The 15,244-nt window shown below is 34.0% G+C and overlaps 1 protein-coding gene across 1 annotated transcript; it reads right to left on the bottom strand.

Annotated features, from left to right (window-relative positions):
• Nucleotides 1-1,449: 1,449 nt before the first annotated feature.
• On the bottom strand, nt 1,450-8,088 carry LOC130738646 (protein argonaute 1-like). Its single transcript, XM_057590739.1, has 22 exons — nt 7,929-8,088; nt 6,515-7,248; nt 6,214-6,425; nt 5,973-6,122; nt 5,750-5,883; nt 5,536-5,645; nt 5,133-5,239; nt 4,916-5,054; nt 4,721-4,837; nt 4,343-4,450; nt 4,176-4,247; nt 3,884-4,006; nt 3,640-3,799; nt 3,285-3,544; nt 3,047-3,189; nt 2,870-2,932; nt 2,719-2,782; nt 2,502-2,637; nt 2,336-2,409; nt 2,170-2,264; nt 2,055-2,086; nt 1,450-1,871 (listed from the first exon to the last, which is right to left on the bottom strand). The coding sequence occupies exons 2-22, from the start codon at nt 7,238-7,240 to the stop codon at nt 1,666-1,668; spliced, it is 3,231 nt and encodes a 1,076-aa protein (XP_057446722.1). The 5' UTR covers nt 7,241-7,248; nt 7,929-8,088; the 3' UTR covers nt 1,450-1,665.
• Between the last annotated feature and the right edge of the window lie 7,156 nt (nt 8,089-15,244).

Here is a 15,244-nt window from a genome sequence, read left to right on the forward strand (position 1 = left end):
TCCCCTCTAAAAGTTGTTTTTCTCTTTCACACGATTTACCTTTTTAGGTAAAAAGATGCAGCAGTGTACCTAAACGAGAGGAGAAATGTGGCAAAGGGTTGAGCGTAGCAATGGAGCTTCGATGAAACAGAAGAAAATGCAACCGTAGATGGCCGCAAGATGATGCAATGAATGACCAACTATTTGGGACATCATTGCACTTGTGGTTGATTCAAGTGAGTAGGCACACAATCGTTGAGGGTTTTGCCCGATCCGTTGCAGGGGTGTATGGCATTTGGAGGAAAAGGAAAATGGAAACCAGAAACTGTACACCAGCCATTGAGAATAGAGTGAGTAGAAGCATGTTAGTTGTGTTTGCAATGTGACTATGCCAAAGGGCCAATGAGAGAAGAATGAATGAGGGACATCACGTACAACAAAGGTATGTCTAAAATACATGCTAAGAATTGAAAAAAATTCAAAGATTGTATTGTTTGTGTAAAAAATAATTTCCTATGTGAAAAAACTTCCCACTCTTAACTTCACTGTTAACTCACACCTTCACCCTTGTCAGCCCCTTCCTCAGTCTTCAGCCCTAACCCTCTTCGCACCCATTCTCCGGCAACCTCCAATCCCCTTCCCCAACCCTTTAACATGCAGCAAGGTTCTCATTCAGTATCAAGGAAGATAAACAGCAGAAAATTCAGACTTCGTATCTTAATCTCTCACAATCTATTCATATTGGAGAGATTAAAACCAAATAAAAAACGCCTTCAGCTGGATCATTATCTCAGTCAAAAACTGATTTCTCACCATGAACTTCATCATCCGCAAGAAAAATGATTCATGAACCACTGAATAGTAGAAACACCCATTTTTCCTGCGAATTTGGCCAAATAATAACACTGAACTAACCACCTAAATACACATGGCTAACCATAAAGCACAGAACTGTGTAAAGTTGAAATTCCTAAATTGAGGATTTCACCAATTAATACACTGAACTAACCACCTAAATATTCTGTGCTTTATGGTTAGTCATGTATATTTAAGTGGTTAGTTCAGTGTACTATTTGGCCAAATTCCTAATTTAGGTGGTTAGATCAGTATATTATTTGGCCAAATCCGCAGAAAAAAGGAGTGTTTAAGGGTGTTTTACTGTGTAGTGGTTCATGAATCATTACTGTCATCCGCAAGCATGAACAGTGTTAAATCTTGAAACCATTACTGGGTTTGATACAGGTATGGTGAAGACGTAATTCAAATCATGAAAATATAGTGGATATAATGTAAATGGGCAAATCTTGAAAATATAGTCTGTATAATGTAAATGGTGTGGTGAATAGGTTGAATGGACAAGAGGGGGGACATTCTTATGGGAAGAGGGGAGGCTGCGGAGGAGAAAAATGGCTTTGATGTTAAATAAAATGGTCAAAACCAATTTTTTACACATACAGTCACAATCGTCACTTGCAAAACACAGCATAATTAACATTATAGACGGATAACATAAAGAAGTAACAAGTTCAACCAAATATTGTCTCAAAAAAAATTGTTCAACCACTAACATGAGAAGGCAAGCCAACAAAAGCAAGTAACAAGTTCATCCACGAACATAATCACACGAAGTTTTTAACAAAAGTCAAACACCAATGACATCAGTACTTCAAACAACCATATGCTATCCTAACAGTAGAACATCACCCTCTTGACGTTCTCCTTAAGTGCAGGTAATGGCCTCACTGCAGCGTTGGCACCAGGTGCCCGAGTAGTTCGTCCACCCATTCCGCGACCAGCAGCAGCACTGGTCATGGAGCCACTGTCAGAAGTTTCAGGCTCCATATAGAACCTTGCTCGGAAGGCTGCGAGATGGGCATAGTATGCTGGAGGCACTGCAATTGTCATACATAAAACAGAATCAGGTACCAAAAACAACCTATAATTAAATTTGGTTCTTCTCAAGTAAAGTGTTCACTCTTCAGGAGATAAAAGTGAAGACTTCATAACTATTGAGTAGAAAATCAATGATTGAATGTGTAACAAAACTAAATATTAGAGTTCGAAAGAAAGCTCACCAATAGATACAGATCGTGTGCACCTTGCATAGCTGCAGTAAATATTTTTAAAAAAAAATTAAATATCTTGAAATTTGGGAAGATTCCAATATCACATTACTAGTTTAATACTTACGTGTAGCACAGGTTGTTGGTAAGGCTTTGTAAACCATCAGCAGTGAAGTTGTTCTCGTCCCACAGGACGTGGTAATGCGCAGGACGGCTTGTGCCCTGCCAACATGATTCCCATAAGAATATAATCCACTTTCAATTTAAAAGAGACGAAAGAGGCAAAAAATCACCTGGATTCCAGCATGGGAACAAAGATAAAAATCGAACTCCGTTGGATGGCAGATCTTGGAGTCCACCACAGTGCCTGCAACATTTACAGGTAGTGTTCTTTGGCATCAGAAATGAGAAACAAGATTATTATACAAGAATTGCCATGTATCAAATTAGAGTAAATACCAGGCAAAATATTGCCACTCCGGTCAACAGAACTCTTGTCATGATGGTTACTGGCAAACAGCCTCGTGTGGTGCCGCTTCTGAACCACAACAAAAGTTACAGGAGGCTGGTAGTTGGGCTCCAGAGATGCACAAGCCTGGAAGTGGTGAACAGATTGTTAGCAATAACAACAAAGATTGTTCAAAGTTGTTGACCAAACAAGAAAAATATTCTTCACCTTTCGGATAGCATCAAGCTCAAACAATAAAACTTGATAAAACTGCCCTTCACTTACACCATCCCTGAAAATAATAATTTAGAATATCATATACGGATATACCAACATAAAAAGATCACAATGATCATAAAGGACTTGAACATAAGACTACCTGTAAAATATGATGCGCTGCGGCTTTTGTCCTGTAGCCCTCCGGAAAGATATAAGAAGTTCCCTACAAACAAATAATATAATAAGAAAACTAGAAAAACTGAACCACAAGGAATTATCAGATGCCGCATGTGCATTAATGAACAAACATATGAAGAAAGAGAAAGACAGAGAGTACTTGATCATTCCACCAGTTAATGTTCCTCTGACTGGATCTTGCCATTGTTTGAAAAGATCTTGAATGAGCTCCTGCCGATGTGCTTGGGCACAAACCAAACCAGCATACTTGGTGATTTCAGGATAATCTTGAGAAGCCACAACCTACAGTATCAACAAGCATGATTTAAAAAAGAGGCAAATATTAAGTATTTTCAAGCTTTCACTGCTTGGCCTAAACACACAAATAAAGAACGTACAGCTGCTATTGATGGACTAGAATCCTCCCCAGGATGTGGATGAGTGACATCTGCCCCAAAAATAATTGTAGGCCTGTCACTGACTAAAGGAATGCGCCGTGAAAGAGCATCAACAAGAACCGTGTTCCTGCCCCCAACCTTTACATTAATCTTCAAAGCTACATTAGCTAAGTACTGCTTACTCATTTTGAAAACATGTTTTGTTAAGCAGCACTGGGAGACAAGCCCAAGGTCAGTCTCACAAATCCTTTTCAAGTCCCCTGCATACCAAATCATACAATGAAGAGATCCACTATTATATCAATCAAAATAACACTAGAAAGGAAGGTGAGCAGAGATCAGTTCAACAGCATACCATACAGAGAGCCATTGTTATCCGGCAGAATAACAATTAGCAGATCCAGTTCTCTCCCTTGCAACTTATTTTTAGCATCGTGATAGCGCGTTTTAAGAACTTTCTCCACTTGATCAGGCCTAGCACTTAGTGGGGGGACCACTGGCTCAGGATTGAATGCCTGAATACAAGTACCAGAACAATCATGTAATGAAGTAAACTATCTATTAGAGAAATAAAATTAGCAAGAAGAATTTATTCACACCATGCCAGATATATAACACATTTGGGCAAGTTCATAGCAAAAGCCACGGGCAACACTATCCTGCACATTCCTTGAGAAGTTTATGCAGAACCAGTTGTTGACTGTCCCTCCATTGACCATTTTCTGAAATAATGAGACAGCAAAAAGATGTTTCAAACTTATATAGCAAGAGAAAAACAAAATTAACCTTAACATATTTACTCAATTCTAAAGCCTCAAGAACCTCTCAAGAGAAGAGAATCTTAAACATGTTCCACAGTAAGTTCAAGTGCAGTGCGCCTAGAGAAAATACCTTGTTCATCATATTCCATTGCCCAACTTGAGGAAGACAATCCTTTTCTCTACCAGTATCATGGTATTTGAGCTGAAGGGGAGGAAGATAATGTCAATTGCCATAAAATAAAATCAAGACAATGAAACAAATAAAATTAAAAATATTGATGAGACAAAAAAAAATACCCAAGGTGGAGGAAGAATGCGAGCTTCAACTTGAGCAAGCTTCTCACTGATTTTGATTCCAAACTCCTTAGCATAAGGATCCTCATGATAGGCATTGTGATGAACAGTCTGTACAGCACAAAGGCATGAAGCATTAAGTAGGGAATAAAGCAACTAATAGATCAAACCATAAACCTTTAAATCCAAACAAGAAACTGACAAAATATGAAAAGAGCTACAGAAGTACACAGAATAAATCAGCAAATTAAGAATCTACATATATAATTACAAAAAACACCAGGTCCTAAGGTAAAAATTATTAAACTATTCATGACCAATAAAAAAAACATATATATATATATATATATAACATGAATGCTAAGACAATATTCTTCGAACCTGCATGATATCGCGCTCCCTCTCAACAGGACGCTGGCATGTGACTTTAAGCAAAGCAGTAATTTGTCTCTCATTGAGGCGTTTTGAGTACCGTTGGCCTTCTACTATCTTGCAAACCTACATTACAAACAAGCAATTACTCACAGACTTGTCCACGTAATATCCAACAGCTAATAATTGGTTCAATTTTTCTACCTCCATTGGTAAATAGTTTGGTCTCTGTGTATTGCCCACTTGCAAACAAGGCCACTGAGTGTGTCGAATAACAAAACCATAGGTCTCCATGAAATATTCAACAACAGACTTCATTGTACCCCTCTCGTCCACAGGGAACCTAAAATTATTGATAAAATAAAGTCAGGAAAAGAATTCATAATTAGCATTAGAAACAAAAACTGTTCTTATTACTCACGTCAGCTCTCTAGTAGCCTGTGAGGTCAGACCAGAGATACGATACTTCCGTCTCATGTTACCACGATGTGTTACTTCAACTTTGATACCACGGAGTGCTTTTTTTATCTGTCACACATTAAGAAAGGAAGTTAGTTTGTGGGTTTCAGGACAATCCCATTCTCATCATTTCTTAAAAAGCCACGCTGTGAACCAAAACCATTCAAAGATTTCAACTAATGACATCAATTATCAATGACATCAAAAAACAAGACTTTCAAGCATACAATGGCATATCATTATTGCATTTCTGATTTAGTTATCAGACCACTGAGATTGTAAAGATTTTAACATTGAAAATAGTACTGACAAATTTTGCAGGATAAAAGATGAAGATATACAGAAAGGGCTGTTAACAATCTGACCTTGACGCGGTCAGCATCAGACAATGGACGGGAGGAGACATCCCTGCTCAGCAATTGATTCACAAATTCTATGACTGGCAAAGGCTCAATAAATGCCGTTGATGACATGTCTATACATGAACATTTGGTTAGTAATTTCTCAAGGAAAATGAAGAAACAAAGAATCTAGAGCTAAATAAAAGAAATGCCAACTAAACAAATGAGATTTACATACCAATGTTCAGGGACAGTCCCATTTGTGTGGGACGAATGCTCTGATAGAAACCACGCCAACTTTCCAATCCCTCACCTAAGGGCTGCCTTCTACCAAGATCAGGTGAATAGAATGACCTCCCCACTGGACAATACCTGTAGCATCATAAGTGTCAAAACCAGGCATGGTGAACGATGAGTTCAACACAGGAAGTCAACAAACAATTAAAAACTACATCAAGAACCTGGTAGTGGGGAGTTCACGCAGAACAATGTCTAGAACCTGTAGAGCTTCCTGAGGAGCATCTGTTTGCCTCCCCTGTAAAAACAGGCCCAGGTGGTGAAGATCCGCTCGTGCAGCCAATTTTATCACAACTTTGAACTCCCTATCCCTCCTGTTTCAAAATAAATCAAAAGATAAACAATTAAACAATTAAACACGTAAGAAGCCATGTAGAAACATTTGGAAATAGACATTAAGCAAACCTTGGTGCTGCTCCAGCTCCCTCATCATCATCAACTAGGGTGATTCTGAACTCCTTTGAAATGAATGGCAGTGCACCTGCAGTATAAAGACTTTTCCGGCCATCATAGGCAGGAAGTCTCTTTCCAAGGTGAGACTCTCGGTACAGCCTCACCAGCTGCTCCATGACAGCACGGTTCACACCTCTAGAAGTAACTTCTGGAGTAATAGTTACCTAAGCAACCAAGAGCAGCAACAATATAAGCACCATGTTACCCACAAAAGGATTAACAAATATTACCAATCATTAAAGGTAGAACTTACATCATACTGATGCAGATCTTTATTAGGCAGCTCCGCAAAGAAATGATTGGCCTTAACAATACACTTGGTGCCATAGCTACCCTTTCCAGGGCGGAGGGGAAATCTCATAGATGATTTACTTGCAGGAGGAGGAGTAGGCACAGTTTCAGTTTCCACTACCATCTGGGACATCTGCTTCTCAACTTCAGACACGTCAGGCTGAGATGATGATGAACTCGCCTCATATGGTGGAGGCTGAGGAGTCACCCCAGCTTGATATGGAACTGGGGTTGCTTGGTGCAGCTCGGGAGCTGGTGGCCTAGATGGTGGGCCACCATGTGAGGGACTTACGCCACGGCCACTGCCCATACCACCACCTCCCCGGCCTCCGCCACCACCATATCCTCCGCCGCCACCACTATATCCACCGCGCCCTCCTTGCTGAGAAGGGCCTCCCCTCCCCCTACCTTGATACTCAGGAGGGCCGCCATACTGCTGTTGTGGCACCCCATGGCCACCGCGCCCCCCACCACCATAACCCGGCCCACCACCACCACCATAGCCGCCGCCACGTCCACCTTGTGGTGGACCACCATAACCTCTACCCCCTTGGGGTCCCGGTCCTCCTCCTCCCGGTGCAGCAGCAGCCTGTTGAGGAGGCGGAGCACTCCTCTCAGTAGAATGAGAGTGTTGGCCCTCAGAACCTTCACCCCCACTAGGTCCATCAGTTCTCCTCTTCCTAACCATGATGAACCCTGCATACACACAACAACCCAATAATGATTTTCCGTATAAAGAACCAGCCACAATATATATCACAAATGTAATCAGATCAACCCAAAAGGTAAGAGTATAACAACACCAACACCACAAACTGCAAATGCTAGAAAACACCCATCAGCACACACAATCATAATGAACTTCAATTCTTACCAAAAAATCAGCAGAAATCATCAAACCGATCAACACACACAACAATAACTAACCAACCAGAATGGTAAGATAATCATAAACCCTAGCTCAAACTGAAAACATTCAATAAATTTCCCGCAACAGCACTCACAACGAGAAAAACAACAACAAAATCAAGCGCTGAAAAAAAATAGCGACAAATTCAGTGTTAATCAGTTGAAAACTTCACAAAAAAAAAATTCATCTACCTAGGCAAAAAGCAAAACGGAAAAAAAAAACCAAAACCTAAAATCACCCAGAACCCCAAAAAACACATACCCTAAATCTGAAAGCAAAGCACAAATCCATCAAAAGCCATGAGAATCAAGCGAGAAAAAACAACAATCGGAAACAAAATTCCAGAAACAGATCAGAGATGAATAGATCTACACAGCACCAACACTCAAAAGCAAAAGCAAAAAAAAAAAAAAAAAAAAAAAAAAACGAAAATGAAAACAGTGAGAGAAACGGAACCGATCTATACCTAGAAGAAGAGCAGAGACGAGAAGAAAAGGAGAAGAGCAAGGTTGATTTTGCTCTGAGTAGCAGAGAGAGCGAAGTGAGAGAGATGAAGAGAAAAAGAGCAATGAATAGTGTTTGGTTTGGAGTGAAAAAACCACATGAAGGGTGTGAATTGGACATGTTATAAAGATGGGGTAGGGCATTGAAAATGACCATGTCATCCCTACTCTCTTGCCCTCAGCATCGTTATCCAAGCTCCACTTTTCGCTACCCTTTTTACTAAATTAATTTCTGTTTATTTATTTTGATTTATTGGGTTTCTCTATCAATATTTTTTTAAAAGAAAGTTGTTGTTTTATTATTTTTTACTTTTTTAGGCTGGATCAAGTAGATAAAATAAAAATATATTAATTAATAAAAAAAGCGGAGTTTATTTTAATATCATATATTTAAATATTTTATTTCTTTTTTTAACAAGAGGAAATGTATTTACATATTGTATACTTCAATCTATATCTTTCTAGAGTATTCTATTTCTTTACTATAGATTATCCCATTTTAATTCTCGATATATGGTTTTACTTCTCTTTTTTTTAAAAATTAAATTAATATATGTTTGTCCGGTCTCATATCCTATGCTTGAAATGGACTAAAAAATTATAACGTAGGGGATGGGATATAAACGGGTACAGTCTGATCCGCAAAACATATTAAATCAATCTGAGCCGAACACATTATGGTGGGTTGGATTGGATCATCGGTTTCGTTCGGATTTTTATTGCTGCATCCGATTATGATCGGTTCGAGTATCGGATTAGGGAATTGGAAAACCGATCAATCTGAGCCAACCCAATGAATTGAGATTTTTCTTACATTCAACCCAAACACACTAGCTCATTACATTGCCTATTTGTATATGTTTGGAGATGCTGGTTTTATTTGGATTATATCATATTATCGATTTTTTTCTTGAGAAATGTTGGATTTTTCTATATTTTCTTATAATTTTTCACGTTTTTTTGAATAAATTTTCGTACAAATTTCTAAATAGTATTTTTTTTCTAAATCTGAAGAACCAATCCAATTAAGATCAGGTTGGTTTTGTTCGAGTTTCAAAACAATAAACATGAAATCTGAACTACCTCAAACCGAACATGTTTGATTGTTTTAATATTTTTTTATTTTTTAGGTTGTATCAAATAGAAAAAATAAAAAATAATAATGGAAAAAAGCGGATTTTATTTTAATATGTTACATTTTAAATATTGTATTTTTTTTTAACAAGAGGAAATGTATTTAAATATTGTATACTTCAATCTATATCTTTCTAGATTATTCCATTTTTTTAACTATAGATTATTTCATTTTAATTCTCAATATATGGTTTTACTTCTCTTTTAAAAAAAATTAATTAATATATGTTTGACTCTTCTAAAAACTTATACTTGAAATGGACTTATAAGTTATAATGTAGGGGATGTAAGTGGGTACAGTCCGATCCGCGAAACAGATTAAATGAATCAGCTGAGTCGAACACATTATGGTGGGTTGGATTTGATCATCGGTTTGGTTTAGGTTTTTTTGCTGCATCTGATTGTTATCGGTTCGGGTATCAGATTTAGGGATTGAAGAACTGATCAATATGAACCAGGGAATGGATTGAGATTTTTTTTTACATTTAGCCCAACCAGATCACCCCAAAACGTAAGAGTATAACAACACCAAAACCAGAAACTGCAAATGCGGCGACTAGAAAACACTCATCAGCACACAATCATAGTGAACTTCAGTTCTTACCAAAAAAAAATTAGCAGAAATCATAAAACTGATCAACACACACAACACAAACCGACCAACGCAAATGGTAAGATAATAATAAATCCTAGCTCAAACTGAAAACATTCAATACATTGCTTATTTATATTTGTTTGGAGATGCCGGTTTTATTTGGATTATATGCATTATGTCATTATCGAATTTTTTTCTTTAGAAATGTTGGATTTTTCTATATTTTTATTATAATTTTTCATGTTTTTAGAATAAATTTTCGGATAAATCTCTAAATTATTATTTTTATTCCAAATCCGACCATCCGAACCAAACCAATCTGATTGAGATCACGTTAGTTTGGTCGAGTTTAGAAACAATAAATATAAAATCTGAACTAGCTCAAACCGAACATGTTTGATTGTTTTATTATTTTTTAATTTTCTAGGCTATATCAAATAGATAAAATAAAAAACAATAAAGAAAAAAGCGGATTTTATTTTAATATGTTACATTTAAATATTGTATTTTTTTTAACAAGAGAAAATATATTTAAATATTGTATACTTTAATCTATATCTTTCTAGATTATTCCATTTTTTTAACTATAGATTTTTCCATTTTAATTCTCGGTATATGGTTTTACTTCTCTTTTAAAAAATATTTTAAATTAATATATGTTTGACTCTTCTTCTCATATCATATAAGCTATAGTGTAAGGGATGTAAGCGGGTATGGTCTGATTCGTAAAACAAATTAAATCAATCTGAGTCTAACACATTATGGTGGGTTTGATTGGATTATTGGTTTGATTCAGATTTTTTTCTGCATCTGATTGTTATCAGTTCGATATCTGATTTGGCGATTGAAGAACCGATCAATATGAACTAGGTAATAAATTAAGACTTTTTTTACATTTAGTCAAACCATATCAACCCAAAATGTAAGAGTATAACAACACCAACACTAGAAACTTCAAATACGACGACTAGAAAACACTCATCAACACACACGATCATAATGAACTTCAATTCTTAAAAAAAAATAGCAGAAATCATAAAATTGATCAACACACACAACAAAAACTGACCAACCAAAATGGTAAGATAATCATAAACCCTAGCTCGAACTGAAAACATTCAAAACATTTCCTATTTATATTGTTTTGGAAATGTTGGTTTTATTTGGATTATATGAATTATGTCATTATCAAATTTTTTTCTTTAGAAATGTTGGATTTTTCCTATAAATTTTCACGTTGTTAGAATAAATTTTCGTACAAATTGCTAAATAATACTTTTGTATTCCAAATCCGACCATCCGAACCGAACAAATCCAATTCAGATAATGTTGGTTTGATTCGAGTTTATAAACAAAAATTATGAAATCTGAACTAACTCAAACTGAACATGTTTGATTATTTTATTATCTTTTAATTTTTTTGGTTGTATCAATTAGATAAATTAAAAAATACTAATTAAGAAAAATAAAGAAAGAAGCGGAGTTTATTTTAATATCCTACATTTAAATATTGTATTTCTTTAATTTATTTTAACATGAGGAGATATATTTAAATATTGTTGTATACTTTAATTATATCTTTCTAGATTATTCCATTTTTTTAACTATAGATTTTTCCATTTTAATGGTCAGTATATGGTTTTACTTCTCTTTTAAAAGAATATTTTAAATTAATATATGTTTGACTATTCTCATATCCTATACTTGAAATGGACTTATAAGTTATAATGTAGGAGATGTAAGCGAGTACACTCCGATCCGCGAAACAGATTAAATCAATATGTGTCGAACATGTTTGATTGTTTTATTATTTTTTACTTTTGAGATCAGGTTTGTTTGATTAGAGCTTACAAACAAAATTCAGGAAATCTGAATTAGCTAAAATTGAACATGTTTGATTGTTTTATTATTTTTTTACTTTTTTCGGATGTATGAAACAGATAAAAAAAAGGATTTATTTTAATATCTTACATTTAAATATTATTATTTTTTATTTTAAGAAGAGGAAATGTATTTAAATATTGTATACTTCAATCTATATCTTTCTAGATTATTTCATTTTTTAACTATAGATTATTGCATTTTAATTCTCGGTATATGGTTGTACTTCTCTTTTAAAAAGATATTTTAAATTAATATATGTTTGTCTCTTCTAATATCTTATACTTGAAATGGACTTATAAGTTATAATGTAGGGAATAAAAGCGGGTACGGTCCGATCCGCAAAACATATTCAAGCAATTCGAGTCGAACACATTATGGTGGGTTGGATCATCGGTCTGGTTCAGATTTTTTTTTCTGCATTTGATTATGATTGGTTCGGTATCAGATTTGAGGATTGAAGAAACGATCAATATGAACCAACCCAATGAATTGAGAATTTTTTTACATTCAGCTCAAACACACTAGCTCATTACATTGAACATGCAGGCTTTGTTAGGCTTTTTGTTTATTTGGTAGGTGGTCTTGTATAGGTCATGTGGGTTGTTTGTTTGGGTCCTTTTGGGGAGGTTAGGCGGGTTTTGGTTTTGTTTGTTGGGTTTTTTTTCCGGCTGTTTCTGACTTTTTGATCTCTTTGAGGAGGGTGTATATCGTGACTATTTCCTCATATTTAATTTATAGGCTAAAAAGCATTTTTGGCCCCTGATATTTCAAGTTTGTGCAAATTCTGCCCCTACTATATTTTTGTCGACGTGTCTACCCCTCATGCTTTCAAACAGTGCACTGTCTACTCCTCCGTCAGTCAGGCTTTCTCAGGAGAGGTTCTTGAGTGGATTTGAGAGATGAAGAGGAGTAGATGAAGTTGATGATGATCAAAGAAATGATATAAATTAAATTTGTTTGATGTATATATCAATTATGTATGTAACTGAACTGGTTAAATGCATGTTTTGCTACTTACAGAACTTGAGTTTGAATATCTAATGCCCCTTTTTCCAATTTCACTTGTAATTTCCACATGGCAGGTCCAAAAAATTAAAAAAAAAAGCCAAATCAGCTCATTTCGTTAGTTTTTTAACGTCTGACTGACGGAGGGGTAGACGGTGCACTGTTTGAAAACATGAGGGGTAGAAACATCAACAAAAATAGAGTAGGGGCAGAATTTGCACAAACTTGAAACATCAGGGGCCAAAAGTGCTTTTTAGCATAATTTATATTAATGCAAATTTCACTTTTGAAAAAAAAAATTGTCTATTTATTTTTTTTCTTTAGAAATGTTGGATTTTTCTAAAAAAAATTATACATTTTCGTACAATTTTCTAAATAATATATTTTTTTGCTGTTAAAATAGATTTTTGTACAAATTTCTAAATAATATTTCTTACATCTGTAATTAATGCTTTTTAAAATGAATTTCATATTAATTTAAGATATTCACATTCCCTCTTTATTAATATATATTTATTTATTTGAATTTCCAAAAAAATTATTTTACAAAAAAATGAATATTGAAAGTTAAATAAATGTGTCTTAAACACCATATATGATACAAATAAAATTATAATATCAAAAGTATTTTTATATGATACAAATAAATATTTCAGTTGTTGCTGTTTTGTTTTCCTTTGTTTCATTTGGGAGAGTATGTTGTTCTCTTTACCTTTTTTCAATAAATGAACTTTTGTTGTGAAAAAAACTATTTAAAACAATTGCATTAAAAATGATTTTATATAATTATTATTTTATAAATTTAATATAAAATTATCTAACTACTCCCTCCGTCCCTAATTATAAGCTAAAGTTGTAAAAATCACGCTTATTAAGAAAGTCTTAATTAATGCATTGGTTTTCAAAAAAAAGGTACAACTTTCCATGTCTACCCCTATTTAAAATAGCACTTTTTAATCATTATACTACTAATAGTGCTCCATTAACAATAAATGCAAGGATAAATATGGAAAGAAATATTAGCTTTTACAACTTTAGCTTATATTTAGTGACAAAACAAAAGTCTCAACTTTAGCTTATAATTAGGGACGGAGGGAGTATATTATATTATATTATATTATATTATATTATATTATATTATATTATATTATATTATATTATTATTTTCCAAGTATAAAAAATATTATATTATATAGTATATAAATGTAAAATTGACTTGAATAAAGTTTGAATTGACTAAGCATTAATGAAAGAAATAATTACAAGTCCAATTTTAAAATTTGGAAATAATTTAACATAAATGTATAAAATTTGACTTTCAGTGCAAAAATTGATAAGTTTTAACTTATTTTTAATGATTTTGCATTATTATTGATTTATTGGTTTAGATAAAAGAAATGAATTTCCAATGAAAAATATAAACACACATATGTACATATAAGTTTAATTGATATGTATTGATTTTTTATTTAACACAATTATCTAATTAGAATACCCCAATGTTTCTTGACATGATTAAATTGTAATTTAAAATAAAAAATGAGAGATATAATTGAATGTATGTGTAAAATTGTTTATACTATCAATTTATATAAATTTTATCCTATATATAAAAAAGTAAAATTGGCATGACTAGAAAATAACTTCACTAAGTAAAATTGACTTTACTAAGAGTTAGTGAAAGAAATTATAGCTACTCCAGTTTTCAAATTTTGAAATAATATAACAAAAATTTATATTATTTAATATATTATTTATTATAAGAATATTAAATGCTAATGTTAGTTTATAATAATATCCATTGCTAATAAGAGCTTGTTCTATCTTTGAGCGGTGCATGTATATAGAGAATGATTTGTTGGAAGAGATGGTTCCGGACGACTCAATCCATATGACTTGACAGTGTTACAGCTAGCCTACACATGTTTACTTTTAAGCAGATACCATAAGGAAGGCTAGCGCAACCTGGTTCAGAAACATACCACTCCCGACTTAATTGGAAAAGTGTAAGAGCTGTTTGACACAAGACCGAGATGAACCGTTTAAACACGATGGCACCAAGCCCAATGTACGCCGAGAAACTCCACTTAAAGGATCTCTCACACACTTACAAAGACTTCGAACATGGACATTAAGACTACAAATACAAGTTCATTTATTCATTCATGTAAAGAATAATAAGTGTTTGAAAAGTTGAATCAATTAAAGTGAAAAGGTTAGTGAGTAGTTTCTAATGGCTAAAATTGAGTCGGTAAAAAATCTAATTTAAATGTGCTATTAGAAACTTCTCACTATAATTAATTTTGTCTTGAAGTAGAGAACATTCATATCATGGTGAAGTTAACTCTTTTAATTATAATTTTTTAATTCACACTCAAATCTAAGAGTTTATTTGACTATAGTTTTTGAAAATTGTTTTCTATTTTAAAATACTAAACAAAATTGAAATTCTATTTGTCACAATTTATTCAAAACAATTATCATTTTCAATTTTAAAAACTAAATTATCGGTATATGAGAATAATTAAAATATGTTGCACGCGAGTTGCGCGCCAATCAAACTAATCAAACAAGTCATGGCATGCAGGATTGTCAATAAGTTGGACGCGATGTAATGCAGAATTGGACGATGTTAATCATTTATTTCGTTTGTGCGGCCTT

The sequence above is a fragment of the Lotus japonicus genome, chromosome 2 (assembly GCF_012489685.1).
Source record: "Lotus japonicus ecotype B-129 chromosome 2, LjGifu_v1.2".
NCBI classification, from domain to species: Eukaryota; Viridiplantae; Streptophyta; class Magnoliopsida; order Fabales; family Fabaceae; genus Lotus; species Lotus japonicus.